Source organism: Muntiacus reevesi, chromosome 16 (genome assembly GCF_963930625.1).
Source record: "Muntiacus reevesi chromosome 16, mMunRee1.1, whole genome shotgun sequence".
Lineage (NCBI taxonomy): Eukaryota > Metazoa > Chordata > Mammalia > Artiodactyla > Cervidae > Muntiacus > Muntiacus reevesi.
This window is the reverse complement of record NC_089264.1, coordinates 23,891,784-23,907,317: the sequence shown is the minus strand read 5'-3', so window position 1 is coordinate 23,907,317 and position 15,534 is coordinate 23,891,784. Positions and strand designations below refer to the sequence as shown.

At 32.6% G+C, this 15,534-nt stretch overlaps 1 protein-coding gene across 2 annotated transcripts in view; it reads right to left on the bottom strand.

The window, feature by feature from the left end:
* Positions 1 to 1,357: 1,357 nt before the first annotated feature.
* DNAJB14 (DnaJ heat shock protein family (Hsp40) member B14) overlaps positions 1,358 to 15,534 on the bottom strand; it is a 41,919-nt gene continuing 27,742 nt past the window's right edge. For both annotated transcript variants that reach the window (XM_065907282.1, XM_065907281.1), the window contains 5 exons: positions 15,005 to 15,190; positions 13,391 to 13,485; positions 11,725 to 11,834; positions 10,721 to 10,893; positions 1,358 to 6,294 (listed from right to left, as the gene is read on the bottom strand). In XM_065907282.1, the coding sequence (XP_065763354.1) occupies positions 6,170 to 6,294; positions 10,721 to 10,893; positions 11,725 to 11,834; positions 13,391 to 13,485; positions 15,005 to 15,190 (689 nt within the window). In that variant the 3' untranslated portion in view covers positions 1,358 to 6,169. The remainder of the gene's footprint in view (positions 6,295 to 10,720; positions 10,894 to 11,724; positions 11,835 to 13,390; positions 13,486 to 15,004; positions 15,191 to 15,534) is intronic.

The window sequence follows — 15,534 nt, the reverse complement described above, 5'->3', positions numbered from 1 at the left end:
TCTGGAGTATCAGGTACTTAATGCTATTATTCTTTTTCTCTATCTTTATTCTTTCACTTTATACTTGCCCCTTTCCATCAGAATACAAAGAATTAGTAAGGTCACTCATGTAATAGTAAGTCTTCATGTAATAAATAGTAATTGAAAAAATAAAAGCCTTCTTAGAAACCATATCTTCTTCCAGCTACCACCCTTTTTCTCTACTTCTGTTCACAGCCAGATTTTTACAAAGTTTTTTAATTGCTGCCTCCATTTATCCCAAATCTAATCAATCAAATAATTCTCTTGATTCTACATCCTATCTCAATCACTATATCTATTTCTACTCTTGTGCAAGCCATCGTCATCTCTCCCTGACAATACTTCCTATCATTCCTACATTAATTTTTGCCCTCCAGTCTTCTTTGCACAGCAACTAAAATGTTATTTTTAAAACGCAAATCTCATCAGATTAACTCCTTCATTAAAAGTCTCAAAGATTTTCTTTGAACACACATCCTCATATATATATGAGGGTCCTCATATATATATATATATATATATATATATATATATATATATAGTTGCTCTGGTAGCTCAGACGGTAAAGCGGAGAACCAGGTTTGATCCCTGGGTTGGGAAGATCCCCTGGAGGAGGAAATGGCAATCCATTCCAGTACTCTTGCCTGGAAAATTCCATGGACAGAGGAGCCTAGTAGGCTACAGTCCATGGGGTCGCAAAGAGTCGGACACAACTGAGCGACTTCACTTTCTTCACTTTCTTATGTATGGAGATATATATATATATATATATATATATATATATATGTATGTATGGAGATATATATATATATATATCCCATGAGGATATATATATATATATATATATATATATATATATATATATATATGGGATTTGGCCCTGAATTCTCTAACTTAGTCTTGCTCCCCATGTCATAATCTTACAAGTTTGTTTTCACTTCTGTAAAGTTTCTATGACCTTATCGACTTAGCACACTCTGCCCGAAATACTTATCTAGCATTCACCTCACTCTGACTTATCTCATCTTATGGGTTTCAGCTTAAACTCACTTTCTCAGAGAAAACTTCCCTAACCTCCCAGAGTAAAGTTTTCTAGATAAATGCTTTCATTGTACCTTGTAATTTTCTTTGTAGCATTTATCATAAGCAGTTATTTACTTGACATTTATTTCCCTTGCTAGATGTAAACTTCATGAGGATTTTTGTATTGTTCAGTGATTATTTCCCACATTACTTCCTGGGTCATAGCAAATATTCATACCGTTTGTTTGTTGACTAGTTGAATGAATGAAAGAAAAGTCATAGTAAGAATATAAAACATGATAAGAACAAATCCTTTACAGTGAGAACAGATCTTCTTTTATTCATATATTGAGATAAACTGCAAAGACTGAAAGACAAAAATTCATCATAAATCATTCAGCAGAACATTCATTAAAAATCAAATGCATTTTCTTTAGTGGAGTTCTCACACAGAAAATTTCATTTTATGTAAGTCTGCTACAACATTAAATATTTTACAAATCAGACAATTTGTTTTTAAATCTAACTGTATAATCTTGAATGCACTATAGACAAATAAAATAAGATCTTTACCAATTTCACTTCATTTAACTTATACAAGGCTTCCATTCCATTAAAATTTCATCACACCTTGAAAATTACCTGCAGCTTTTAAAAAACACATGATCTAAACTTTATATGGAAAGAAAAGTCTTATGTAGCAATCCAAAAACTGAAAAAAAAAAAGAAAAAGGTAAGAAGCATTTCTTAACACAAATAAATTTCAAAAATACCATTTATGTGTGAGTTTCTTTCTTTTCACTGATACAGTCATACATCCAGAGTCCGAAACAATTCATTTTAAAGTCAGTGCTTAAAATACTCCAATGTCACTGAAAAATCTATTATTTTAGTGGTACAATTAAATGGCAAGTTGAATATCAGATTAGAATGTCCCAACTCCTGTACTGAAGTGAATGAGACATTCACATTCATGCCAGATGTCATCTGTTATGCATTACCAGACAGTTTGGCAATCAATAATCCCAATTTTTAATGAAAACTTACTAAAATATTGCAAGAAACACTTCTTACCCCTACATATTTCCAGACTGCTATAGAAAATACAATTATATTTGAAGTATGGGCCTTATAGTAGGAATCTCTGTTAAAATATGGAAAAGATCAACAAAAAGAACCCACACCAATGAAATTCTATGGACTGATTTTCAAAGTTAGAAATAAGAAAATCCACTGCTAATGGAAGCCCTGCACTGTGCAAATATAGTGTGGTATATATTAAACAATCACACATTTGAGGTATTAGCTGGAAAATATATATGTATTTATCTATATATATACACCTATACATGGACACATCCACAGAATATTCACATATCTATTGGCCCCCAAACCAGCAGATAATAAAATTAAATGAAAAGAAATGACATACCAACAGGAAAGTTACACACAAGGAATTTACAAAAGATGTGGTTACATAATCCTTAATATAAGGAATATGTTCTGAACTAGTGTTTTGAGGGAAAATGTTTCCATTTATATGAAACTGTCTATTTAATAGTAATAAAACCAAAAAGGAAGCCTGAATTCAAGGACTGTATTGCCTGCCAGATTATTAAAGGGCTGTACAAGAGTTCTTGAAGATGCTCATTCTATGCACTTTTTCTTTAAAAATAAAATGAAAAAACCAAACAAACAAAAAACCTTTGAAGTTATTATGAGACTATATAGAGAATTTTATGAACTTTAAGCAGTAGTCCAATGTGGCCAAGAGAAAAGGTCTTTCAGCTATTTAGTACAGATTAAAATTAAGATCTATTGTTCATTTTCAGAAGGTTTTCTGTTTTAAAAAAAAAAGATTATAAATGCACTTTCAGTTGGTTCACTCAGTATGAGGACAGAGTATAGTCTTCAACAACAGTAATATATTACAACAGTATAGTAATACTGAACACAAGCTATGGGTAAGCTAAGTAAGTGCACAAATTCTCCTTTTGAATCTTTTGGTCTTTTGACATAATTCTTACTTAACTAAAAAGACGACTTATTGGTCCTCAGGCCAACATCATGGAATATTTCACTGCCTTCACACAGGTGGGAGATTTTTTTTAAATGAAATCTGTTGAATGCATTATTAAGTAATATTAACATGTCACATCTGTTAAATAACACCGGCATTTAAAAATATTACAGATCAACAAAGGGAAATCAAGAGATTAATCATTTCTTTCAGTATCTATTTTACATACTAGTGCAACTAAAGATGCAACAAGAAGAACACTTAAGCATGAAAGTGCAATTAAAATAAAGGGCTGGAATTCTATCTTCCTGTTCTTAACAATAAAACCTGAGGTGACATACAAGCAGAGAGGCCTAATGCACTGGCACACATGTACCTTAAAGATCCACTTTTCTCTACCAAATCTTTGTAGATCATAAATAAGAATGGAATGATTATGAAAGAAATACTTATTTAACCATTCAAATGCAGTCTGTTCCCAAAACATAGTTTCACTTATTATTTCTCATTGTTGAGAATTAAATTCTCAGATTTGCTCACAATAAATCCCAAAACTTACAAAGGACTAGCACCTATTGGGAAACAAAAAAATCAAAAGAGGAGCAGAAAAGGTACTATTTACTTTCCCCTAAATTCCTGCAAGAACACTGATGTCTGTGTGTGTTTAAGAGGGATAAAAATGTAAAGCATTAATAAATATAATTGCTTCCAAACTTCTAAAATACCAGTCAGAGAAGCTAGTAAAGCAATATTCAAAGACTGACAGCATTTATGCCATGATTAAAATGAAGAGGACAAGTTATCACATTACTGGAGAGCTCAGGTAGCTAAAAATATGATGGTAAAACATTGGGATTTTTGTTAGAAGAGCAGAAAAAAAGTCTTACATTTCAAGAGAGCTGACACTGAAAATCAACTATACTTTGATTACAGAAACAAACAAACATAGATTAGGTCATTTTACTTCGTAGAATTAACCCAAAATTCTAAGACACTTACTTGAACCGTTACATCATGACATAGGTGACATTAAGGACTTACTCTTTACTTGCATACTTTACATGTAGCTTAAATTGTCAGGCACTCGATTGGTCCTTTACCAAAGTCATTTGAACATTTTATCAAACACATTTTATGAAATTTAATGTATGCAACTGAAATATAATACTGTCCAAAAGTAATGTATGACTTCATAATATGTAACTTCACTTAACATGGTAACTTCACCTGTTCCTTTAAAATCAGGATTAAGGGAAAAACAATCGGTCAACAAGAGTTCAATTCACATAAACATCAATCACAATGGTGTAAATTTCCCATTAAAGCCAGAAAATTAATGGATGGAATTTTTTCATTTAAATTTTTATAAGTTTTTTGGTGCATATAAACTTTCAGTTACTTAGAATGCTATTATTTTATTTTTTTAGAAACTCATTCTATAGGCTGAAGAAACATTTTAGATTATATTTTCTTTTAGGCACGCTAATTTAAGGTTACATTTCTAAAGAAAGTTGGTTAAGCTGTCCAGTTTTTCTAGGACAGTATCTTGTTTAGTTAAACGACTAATTCAATCAAGGCATTTCTATTGATAAGAGAACATTTAAAAAAGAATGGTCTTTTCAGAAGCTCTATTCAACAGATGCTATATAAATTATACTCAGGAAAAAAACTTTAAATAAAAGAACACCACACTCTAACTAGCATTCTCCCACACACAGAAAAAACCAAAGATGTGTTTATGTTCTGTTAAATGTATGAAAGCAAAATCATTAGAATACTACAACTTGTTAAAACATAGAAGACTAGAAATCAAATAGCTTCATATCCAATATATAGGCATCAAAAACTTCAATTTCCAGCTGATTTTTCTAATTTACATTTTTGGATGTAACTGTAAGGAGCTTATTCCTATAGGATTAATTGAATTACTTACTAATGGTGAATAAATTTGAGCTCAAATTTTTGTAAAGATAACCTGCTATAAATCACTATTCTACCTGCTGCTATATTTCTGCTCACTGTTGCGTATGGCCAAATAGATCATGCTCTGATCAAGTAAGTGTGCTGTAATCTACGTATATGTTTAAGAGTTGGCAATCAGGTTAAAAGGCACAAGCTTCATTTTAGTAGTAATTTTTCTTATTACTTAGACAATAGTAAAAACCCATTTACTTTTGGATCCTGCTTAAATGATCACTACTGCAGATTTCCATGGGGCAAGGGGTAAAACAGGTAGGTCCTTTTCTTCATAAATTTTAACAGCCTTCAAAGATGTACCTATGAACGTTTGGGGGTCTTTTAAGTTATTGGAATTGCAAATGACGTAACTGCAATTTACTGTTGAAGACCCTTTTTGGTTAATATTTATATAGCCATTTCCTCACATTTTCTTTAAAATCTATCGGTATAGCATTTCATGTCTATGCATGGCTTAGCAATTCATAAAACTAAATAAATAGCAAACTGATACTTTACACCAGTTCATTTATCTCAATATATACTTTAGAATATAATGGCAATATTAAAAATATCAGTTTTCTCTAAGCTGATAATGCTATAAGATTTTACACAAGTTAAACAGCTTTTGTTTTTTTCTTCTCTTTTTGATAAAGTTTCATTGTAAACTCCACACATTTGACATCTGACAAGAAAAATGTAATTTTGTCATAAAACATTTATTCCATCAATTTAAACTAAAGTATCTCATGGAGTTAAACCCAAAAGAATTTAAATAAAAAGGCAATAAACTGTATATACACAAAATGATCATTCCATAAATATTTACATGACAAGGGAAAAAAATGGAGGATCTAAAAACCAGAAATTGCTACAGGTATGATAATCCTTTCTCAAGACATTTTTAGTTAGGAATCATATAAGCTTTTAAAGTAAAAAGAATTACAGAAGCATAACTAAAATAATAATTTTAGTTTTCAGTTTTTTACTATTTAAAGGAGCCAGTAGACCATAAACAAGTCCAAGATTTCAGGATCAACTATTCAGTTTAGTTTTCAATATCAAATCTTTTTCTTTAGCTCTCATGATGAAACTAAACTTACAGAAAAAATAGAAAAGTACTCTAAAAGGTATAAATAAAATTCCCATTCATCCTCCTTTATAAATACTAGTCAGTCGCTCCAACTCTTTACAGTTGTCCATGCTTAAGGCTTCTGCCTTCCTTCGGAGTCGTTCATCATGGTAAACTTTTGCTGCATACTGCATATCTGTTTCTGTTAACAAACAAAAATATTTTGCTAAGTAAATAATTTAGATCAACTAGCTGTTTAAACTCATGATGCTTCATAGAAGCCCTTCAATATATTTCTATAATTGTTTTTTATTTTAAAATTTATTTGGCTAGGCCAGGTCTTAGTTGCAGCACACACGATCTTCAACCTTCACTGTAGCATGTGGAATCTTTAATTTTGGCATGTGAACTCTTAGTTGCTGCATGTAGGATCTAATTTCCTGACCAAGGATCGAACTGGGGACCCCTGCATTAGGACCTCAGAGTCCCAGCCACTGGACCACCAGGGAAGTCTCTTATTATGTTTTTTTTTTTTAAAAAAAACCCAAGTACTAGACCTAAAAGCCATGTGGAGTCCTACCATGTAAAATAAATACAAGTTGCTCTAGAAAAGAAATAAGGATAGTATCATATCAACCCTTTCCCTCCTCCACTCCTGTCCCCAAAGGTTTAAAAACAACTGCCCTAAAGCATCCTCTTGATCTCTTTCCCCAAAGAGATCAGTGGTTGTTTTTGCTGTGACCGTTACTGAAGTTCCAGATTAATTAATTATGCTAAGATCTGAGAAGAAAAATTTACAATCTTGTTCTGAGTTTATTTGAATTAATGCAGGGGCCCAGGTTCCATCCTTTCATGCCACAGCTAAAGATCCAAGTGCTATAACTAAGATCTGGCACAGCCAAATAAACCAATAATTTTTAAAAACAATATATACTAAATTTATTGAAGGAACACAAAAAAGAAAAAAACCTTGCTATACAATCAGAGTAGTGGTATTTAGCAAATAAGTACTTTTGAGCCTTCCTTCAATATGTAGGTAACATTAGTAAAGAAATATAGACTAGAAATCAAACATTTTTCAGGGAACGTATTCCTTGTCATTTTCCTGGTAGTCTCAGCAATTTTACTATTAGCACTTCTAAAGGGTGGGAGCAGTTTAGATAAGATGTAACCAAAAACAGTGACTAAATTAGAAGACATCAATCAGGACCATATTCAAAATAAACTCACAGATTAGAGTATAATCTATTTGTAAAAATCTTCAGAAGCAGAAATGATCAGTTAGGTTAGGATTTAACCAGTCAATTGAAATCATTCCACTGCTTTTATTTATAAGTGAGGCACTTGTAAAATCCATCTGCAGATGATTCTTTTCAAGTGAGGTAGATAAACCAAAGTTCACAGAACTAGTAAATGGCAGAATCTAGATGCCAATTCAAATCTTTACCTCCTAGCCTAATATTCTTTCCATTACCTCAAATTACTGCTTGTATTTTATAAAACACCCATTTTACCAATCTAGACCTATGACAGTATTAGAAGTGACTTCAAAACAGAAAAATGCTAGCAAAAGAGTATCCAAGCCTTTAACCTATAGATATGATGAATTTTAAAAATTTCAAATATATACAAGTTAAAGAGTACCACAATAAACACTCTAAAGCCCTTTACCTTGACTGACTAATTTTTCACATTCTGTCAAATCTGCTTTAGCATTCTACAATAAAGGCTGATGTTACTGTTGTGGTGGCGATTATTTGGAAGAACTTTTTGAGAGTAAGTTACAGGCATCATGACCTTTCATTCCTAATACTTCAGCAAGTTTCTCCTAAGAACAAGGGCATTCTCTTATATAACCACATTACAATTTTCAAATCCATAAATTTAACAATGACATAATACTATTAGACATAATACTATTATCTAATACATAGTCCATATTCAAATTTCACCAATTGTCCCAATGATGTCCCAATTTATAACTGTTTCCTTTCACCCAGGATTCAATTTAGGATCACATACTATATTCAATTGTCATGTCTCTTTGTCTTTAAGAGCTTTGTCTTGTTTCATTGATATTGTTTAACACAAGCAAGTTGTTTTACAAATAATGATATTAAAACTGATTTACCAAATAAATAAATAAATAAATAAAACAGATTTAGCTAAAACTTCTGATAGTAAGTTTAAAAGACACATGTAAATGTGTACAATATAGCTATAGACAATGTGATATAGTGGACAGAAGATGGACTGAAGGGTCCATGAAACCAATTGATAGCAATCTTGTTGAACTGTTAAGAGATTAAATTATGCCAAGAAAAACCACATGGCTCATGCTAGGGAAGGAGTAAAACGAAATGATAATAAATAATAATATAGAATACATATGGGTACAAGGCATTATGCTAAGTGTTAACAAACATTATCTGTTCTGGTCCATATTTTAATGATGAGATAACTGAGATTTAGAGAGGTTAAGTAACTTGGCCTAGGTAACTGTGTTGCTGAAGCCAGGATCTCACAAGGGATTCCCAGAGCCAACACTTAAAACATAACATTACACTTTCATCCATAAATGTGAGTATCTTTCCTTCTTTCTATTTTTGCAGTCACTCCCCTATTATTTAAGATAATAGAATATAAGCATGCAAAACTCAAAAATCACCCGTTTTTAGCTGGGGACTAGAACTTGTATTTGAAAGTGATATATCTAATGTGCTCATCATTCTTTTAGCAACAAAATACGTAGGCCTTTCGTTCATTCATTCATTCATCATGTGTGTGTATTAGTTGCTCAGTTGTGTCTGACTCTTTGCAACCCTGTGGACTGTAGCTCACCAGGTTCCTCTGTCCATGGAATTCTCTGGGCAAGAATACTGGAGTGGGTTGCCATTCCCTTCTCCAGGGGATCATTCTAACCCAGAGAGTGAACCTGGGTCTCCCACATTGCAGGGAGATTCTTCACCATCTGAGACACCAGAGCCCTGTCATTCATTCATACGAATCCATTACTCATTCATTCAATAATTGTGCGCGGTACTACAGATAAAAAAAAATTAAGTAAAATAAAATTAAATAAAGTTTGATAAATACTTCTCTTAAGACATTTGGCTAATGCAGTTTCTCAGCCTCAACAATACCGGTGTTTAGGGCCAGACAATTTTTGTCGTGGAGGCTGTCGTGTGCACTGCAGCATGTTTCAGCAGCATCCCTGGCCTTAACCCATTAGATGCTAGAAGCGATCTCTTCTACTCCAACTCCATGCTGATGCACATCAAGTTTCCACACATCATCAAATGTCCACTGGGAGGTGGGAGCAAATCATTCCCAGTTGAAAACCACTAGTCTAAGGTAACCTTCTCCACATTGAGAACATACTGATTCACAGACTCAGAAACCAGGGAGGTTTCTACTCTAACCATCAGTATGTAGATGAAGAAACCAAGGCTAGAGAGAAGAACTCTCTGAGAAGTATATAAAGGTAATGTTTTATCAAATTTTCCCCAGTAGATAAGAGATAATGTTAACTGCTACCATTTTCTGAGTATTTACTGCATGTGAAACACTTCAGCTATTCCCTGATTTAATTTTCATAACAAATCCATAAAGTTAGGTATTAATGAGAAGACTGTAGAGCATACTGCCTAGATTCTGAAAGGAAATAGGTTTTGAATCACAGATTACCTTAATGACCTTGGCAAGTTATTAATTAATCTCTCTTTGGCACAGTTTCCTCATATGCAAATTGGGTATAATAACCTCACAGTGTTGTTGTAGACTTTAAATAAGTTAATATATATAAAGTGTTCGGGACAATGACTGAGAAAATAGGTATTATATAAACTATAGTTATTTCTCTTCCCACTCATCATTATCATCCATCTTATACATGAGGTTAGAATATTTGGTACTAATCATTCAGCTAAAAATTTCAGAGCTAGGATTCAATTTCAGTCTATTTAATCCCAAAGTCTATACTATATAATCTATGTTATGACTTGGAACAGCAAGAAAAATAAAAAACTATAATAAACAGTTCACAAGGAACATCTCAGCATATTCTTATGGTCAATCTTTTTATAGATACAACTACTTAAATTAAGGAAGCTGAGGCTGGAAGATGCTAAACAATTAAGTATTCACAAGAACTTCTCTACATACAAAATAAGTAAAGGGAAATGAATTGCCAACAAAACTCACTGTACACTGACACTGCTACCTGTTGAAGCTAAATTAATGAGTTTCAAAGTTAATTCTGAAACAGGATGCATATTAAAACTGATGACATTACATTGTTTATGCCAGGACCTTCTTTCTTAGTGGTCATAAAATAATGATGCATATTACAACCATCAACATCTTAAATACAATGAAATTTGACACTATCTACTTATTTCACCTATAGTTACTAAGAACAACAATAACACAAATACCATTGTCTTTGCCATGTGCCAAATATTGTTATAAGGCTGCAAGTACATTAAAACACATTGTCTCACTTAAGTACCGGGCTCCGGGTAGGTGCCAGGCAATTTTATAACATCTCTTGAGTAAGGAAATCTTCAGTAATCAATTCCAAGACTGAATAAGTTTTTAAATGTTAAACATTTAAAATGTAAACTTACTTTGTTGTCTTTCTTTCCAGCAATTATTTCGAATATTAGTCACATAATCTTCTTCCACACTCTTTTCTACCTTTTGTAGTAACATTCCTTTATATTCATTTTTAAAGTCCTTGTTGACATAATAAACAACACCCAAGTTTTCTGTCTGCATTTTAATTGTTTGTCCTGATCCACTGTAAAAGAAATGTTTGATCATTATTTTTTAATTAGAAGTGTACATTCTGATCTGCTTCTACAAACCAATCTAACAAAAACAATTAAAAATAATTAAAAATTACTATTGGTAATCAAGTAGTTATATAATTTCAAATTGCCTAAAGCTACTTTTTAATGTCATAAAAAAGTAATCATATTTTAATACATTATGTTCTTATAAGTTCTCTCAATTTTTAGTTAGCAAAAATCTTATTTGGAAGAAATAAATTATTTGTAGACCAATCATTGTAATACTATAAAAGAACTAGTAATATGGTTTTACAAGGTTTCCTTTATCTTCATTGCATTAAACTAAAGTTTTTTAGAATGTATACTGCATTAAATTTGCTTTGTCCTGATCGCTTATAGAGTACAATATATTGTGGGAAAATACATAAAAAGTAATATTTGCTTGTATTTAATCAGTATTTTATAAACAGAAGAGTAACATCATTTCCACTTTAATGACACAAATCTATATAGCATCAATCACAATTCTACTTTTGTCTTTAAAGTATTTTTGTCTTCTGAAGGTTTTTGTCTTTGATGTCAACCCATTACCTATTATATTAAACTGCTATCAAGTTCGAATATAGCACTTCTGTCCTTATCTACAATAGAACAGAAATGTAAACTAACATAATACAAACTTACTGCTTAGGTAAATTCTTTAAAATTAAAGATTTTTAAATGGTACACATGAAATAACAGAAGATTTGTCACTTAAAAGTTTAAAAGTGCACAGGGCCCTTTAAAGTTATCCAAGTAAAAAACAATTTGGGGGGGTAAAACTTCACTTAGCTACTTACGATCTGGGATATAAGGAATAAGGAGGATTAGAGACCATCAACTGGCTTAATAATGAAACGAGGATCAATACTATAATGGGCATCAGCTGGATAAACACAGAAAAACCTCCCTGTAAAAAATCATCAAAAAATAACAAATTTCAATATAACTGTAGTTGTCAATAATCCAACAGTTGTCAAATATTTTTAGAGGCAGAAATGACATTTGAGATCATCTGATTCAGTGCTTCCAAATCTGCCTGATCAAACCAACTTCCTGGGATGATTCTTAAAAATACAACTTTTTAGGTGCTTCACCTAGAGATCCTGACACTGATCTGGAAAACACTGATATAACCTGTTCATGGGGTTCTCAAGGCAAGAGTACTGAAGTGGTTTGCCATTCCCTTCTCCAGTGGACCACGTTTTATCAGAACTCTCCACATGACCCGTTCATTTTGGTGGGCCGTACATGGCATGGCTCATAGTTTCATTGAATTAGACAAAGCTGTGCTCCATGTGATCAGTTCGGTTAGTTTTCCATAATTGTGGTTTTCATTTTGCTTTTTCTTCCTTGGAAGAAAAGCTATGACCAACCTAGACAGCATATTAAAAAGCAGAGACATTACTTTGCCAACAAAGGTCTGTCTAGTCAAAGCTATGGTTTTTCCAGTAGTCATGTATGTATGTGAGAGTTGGGCTATAAAGAAAGCTGAGTGCCAAAGAACTGATGTTTTTGAACTGTGGTGTTGGAGAAGACTTTCTTAAGAGTCCCTTGGACTGCAAGGAGATCCAACCAGTCAATCCTAAAGGAAATCAACCCTGAATATTCACTGGAAGGACTGATGCTGAAGCTGAAACTTCAGTACTTTGGCCACCTGACGTGAAGAACTAGCTCATTTGAAAAGACCCTGATGCTGGGAAAGATTGAAGGCGGAAGAAGGGGACAACAGAGGATGAGATGGTTGGATGGCATCACTGACTCGATGCACATGAGTTTGACTATGCTCTGGGAGTTGGTGATGGACAGGGAAGCCTGGCATGCTGCAGTCCATGGTGTCACAGAGTCGGACACAAATGAGCGACTGAACTGAACTGAACTGATATAACCTGATCTCATTTTACAGATGAGGAAGTTCTCTGTCTCCCTCTTTTTTTTTTTTTTTTTTGTCCATACACAGACTCTATCAATACGCAGCAGGTTGCAAAGCTATTTTTACCTTGGATTTGAGGGTGGAACGTGGACATTGATGAAAATGGCAGAGCTGGGGCCCAGACCTTTTAATTTCTAGTCTAGAGCTCTTTCCATTTACCTTTCTCCTTCATGTAATTTAACTGCTATACACAATGAAGTATAACTGCATTAGAACAAGGAAAGTTACTTCTAATTTAAGTTGTTCAGTATTAATCCTAAATTCTTTGACCCAACAAAAAGAATTTGCCTTAGGGACATGGACATTTGAGGTTTATCTTCATTTAGACCATATTGCCCAACAGCCTGCCACCCTGACTTCTTCTCCTGGCCACCAATATCCCTAGGGGGTTCTCTGGTCTATATTGAACACCTCTGGCAAAAGAAAACTCATTACTTCCTTTTAAAACAACGTGATCTATTTTCAGACAACTCTATCCTTTCCCTGAGCTGAAATTTGCCATTTTCTGATTTCTAATCATATCATAAACATACATCTCCTCTTTCTTCTTCTCTTTCATGTCCACTATGTCGATGCTGATGTTGATTGCTATAACCAGCTCGTCCATTTGAAAATGAATGTACACTACCTAGAAAATTAAAAGCAAGGTTAAATTAGGGAGAAAAGTTATGATCAGAAAAATTATATTTTCCTTTATATTTTTATTTTTTTAATTACTGAAATAATGCACATTTGACTAATAAACTTTTATTGCCCTCCTGTGTATGAAGAGTGGACAAAACCTGGAATGATTCTTCTTTGTTTCCCTTAAAGTAAAGGAGAAACTCTTCTTTGATGAAAACTTGAGTAAGAATTCCTCTCTAATACTGCATACCAACAGGACTTTTGTTGTGGTTGGTTGATTTTACAAACCTGGGATCATTAATCTGAAACTCTGCCTTCTGCATTTATCAATGAAACACAAGTACCTCTAGAAATCAAATGATACTACTTTCATTTATTAAAAAAAAAAACAGCTGTATAATACACTATGGTACAGGTGGACTACAACTTTCCAACATTTTCTTGTTGATGACATTCAAGTTATTTACAAAAAAAGGTGACCAATGAGCAATGGCTATCACTGATAAAGTAAACTATGTTAAGACAAGCAAAAAAACTGCAGATCAACTATCAGAAAGTCACTATTTCCTAAAAGATTTCTAATTGTTCCTAGCATATTTTTAGTCAAAATTATCAGCCTGAATAATTTTTCTATGAGAGGGAATTATATATCCTAATATGTCAAGGTTATATTTTCAGTCATTAATTTGTTTTACATATCCTCTTTCTTTCAAGGATGTTTTACAAAATACTTTATCAATGACCAAAATGTTCCTCAATAATATTCAGACAGTACTACCATGCCAAATTATACTGCTACATTCATAAAGACTCTCCTAATTTTGAATGGGATGTTTAACTCAGCACCTTTTTAAACAAGACTAGAGCTACAATTTTAAACACCTTAGAGAAGCTACTCTTAGAAAAAATTAATTTCCACACAAGCAACTCACAGTAAATGTAAGTAAAACTCAATACTACATATGCTGTCTATTTATTTAGTAATACTTCTACAGTACTTTACTTTGATAGCCTAGTTCAAGTAAGTATTTCTATCTTTAGTAACGTAAGTTGTTAAAACCCACTTACTTTATATAGAACCAATGTTTCAGACATTTTAATATTTCAATGGAAAGTATCTCCATATGTATTCATAATATATCTATAATGCTATTAATGAAATATCTATGAAGATCTTCAAAGAACCCATGTCAAATAGTCCTCCAAGAGACAGATTACTTCCTATAGTTGTAACAGCATTTAACTAAGATGTTGTCACTGGATTTCCAACTTATAGATCCTTTCTTCAGCTTTATGTAAAATACAGAACATCTTTTTAAAATTAAAATATATTCTGGGAAAAGACAGACTTACAATAAAGTTAATAAGTCTACATTTTTCTCCTATTTTTTTGAAGAACTATCACAGGATCATAATACTATAAGAAATGTCAGAGAGAGGTACCTAAATCTCTAAACAGCCTAATTGGTGGTGAGGATCTCTAGCTTCATAAAATATAATATTTATAATTAATACTAAAATACCTGAAGGAAATCCTCCACCAAAGAATATATTAAACAAATCTTCTGGAGTTATATCAGCTTCACAACCTCTATGGAAATTAAATCTACCATTGTTCTGCTGATTACATGCTTGTTCTTCATTGCCTGTGAGGTCATACTGCTTTCGTTTTTCTGGATTGCTTAAAACAGCATAAGCATTTCCAATCTCTGAAAAAGTAATGAGAAGTTGATAAGCAAAGTTTTTACGTTAAAAAAGACTGTACCATATAAAAGCTACTTGTCAAACAACAAAAAATACTTGAGGCTAATCAGAAAACAAAACACAACAGTAACAATTTCTTTTAAAGGTATTATATACATTGCTTGTAATTATATGTATTACCTTCCAATACAATTTTTTATACTGTACAGTCTCCCTACTGCCTTGAACATAAAGGAATGCCCATCTTGCTTTCTTACTATTGTGCTCTATCCCCTAATAACCTGCTATTATTTCCTGTTTGAGTATCCTAATCTAGTCACTCACTAGTGCCCTTCAAACCAATAATAAC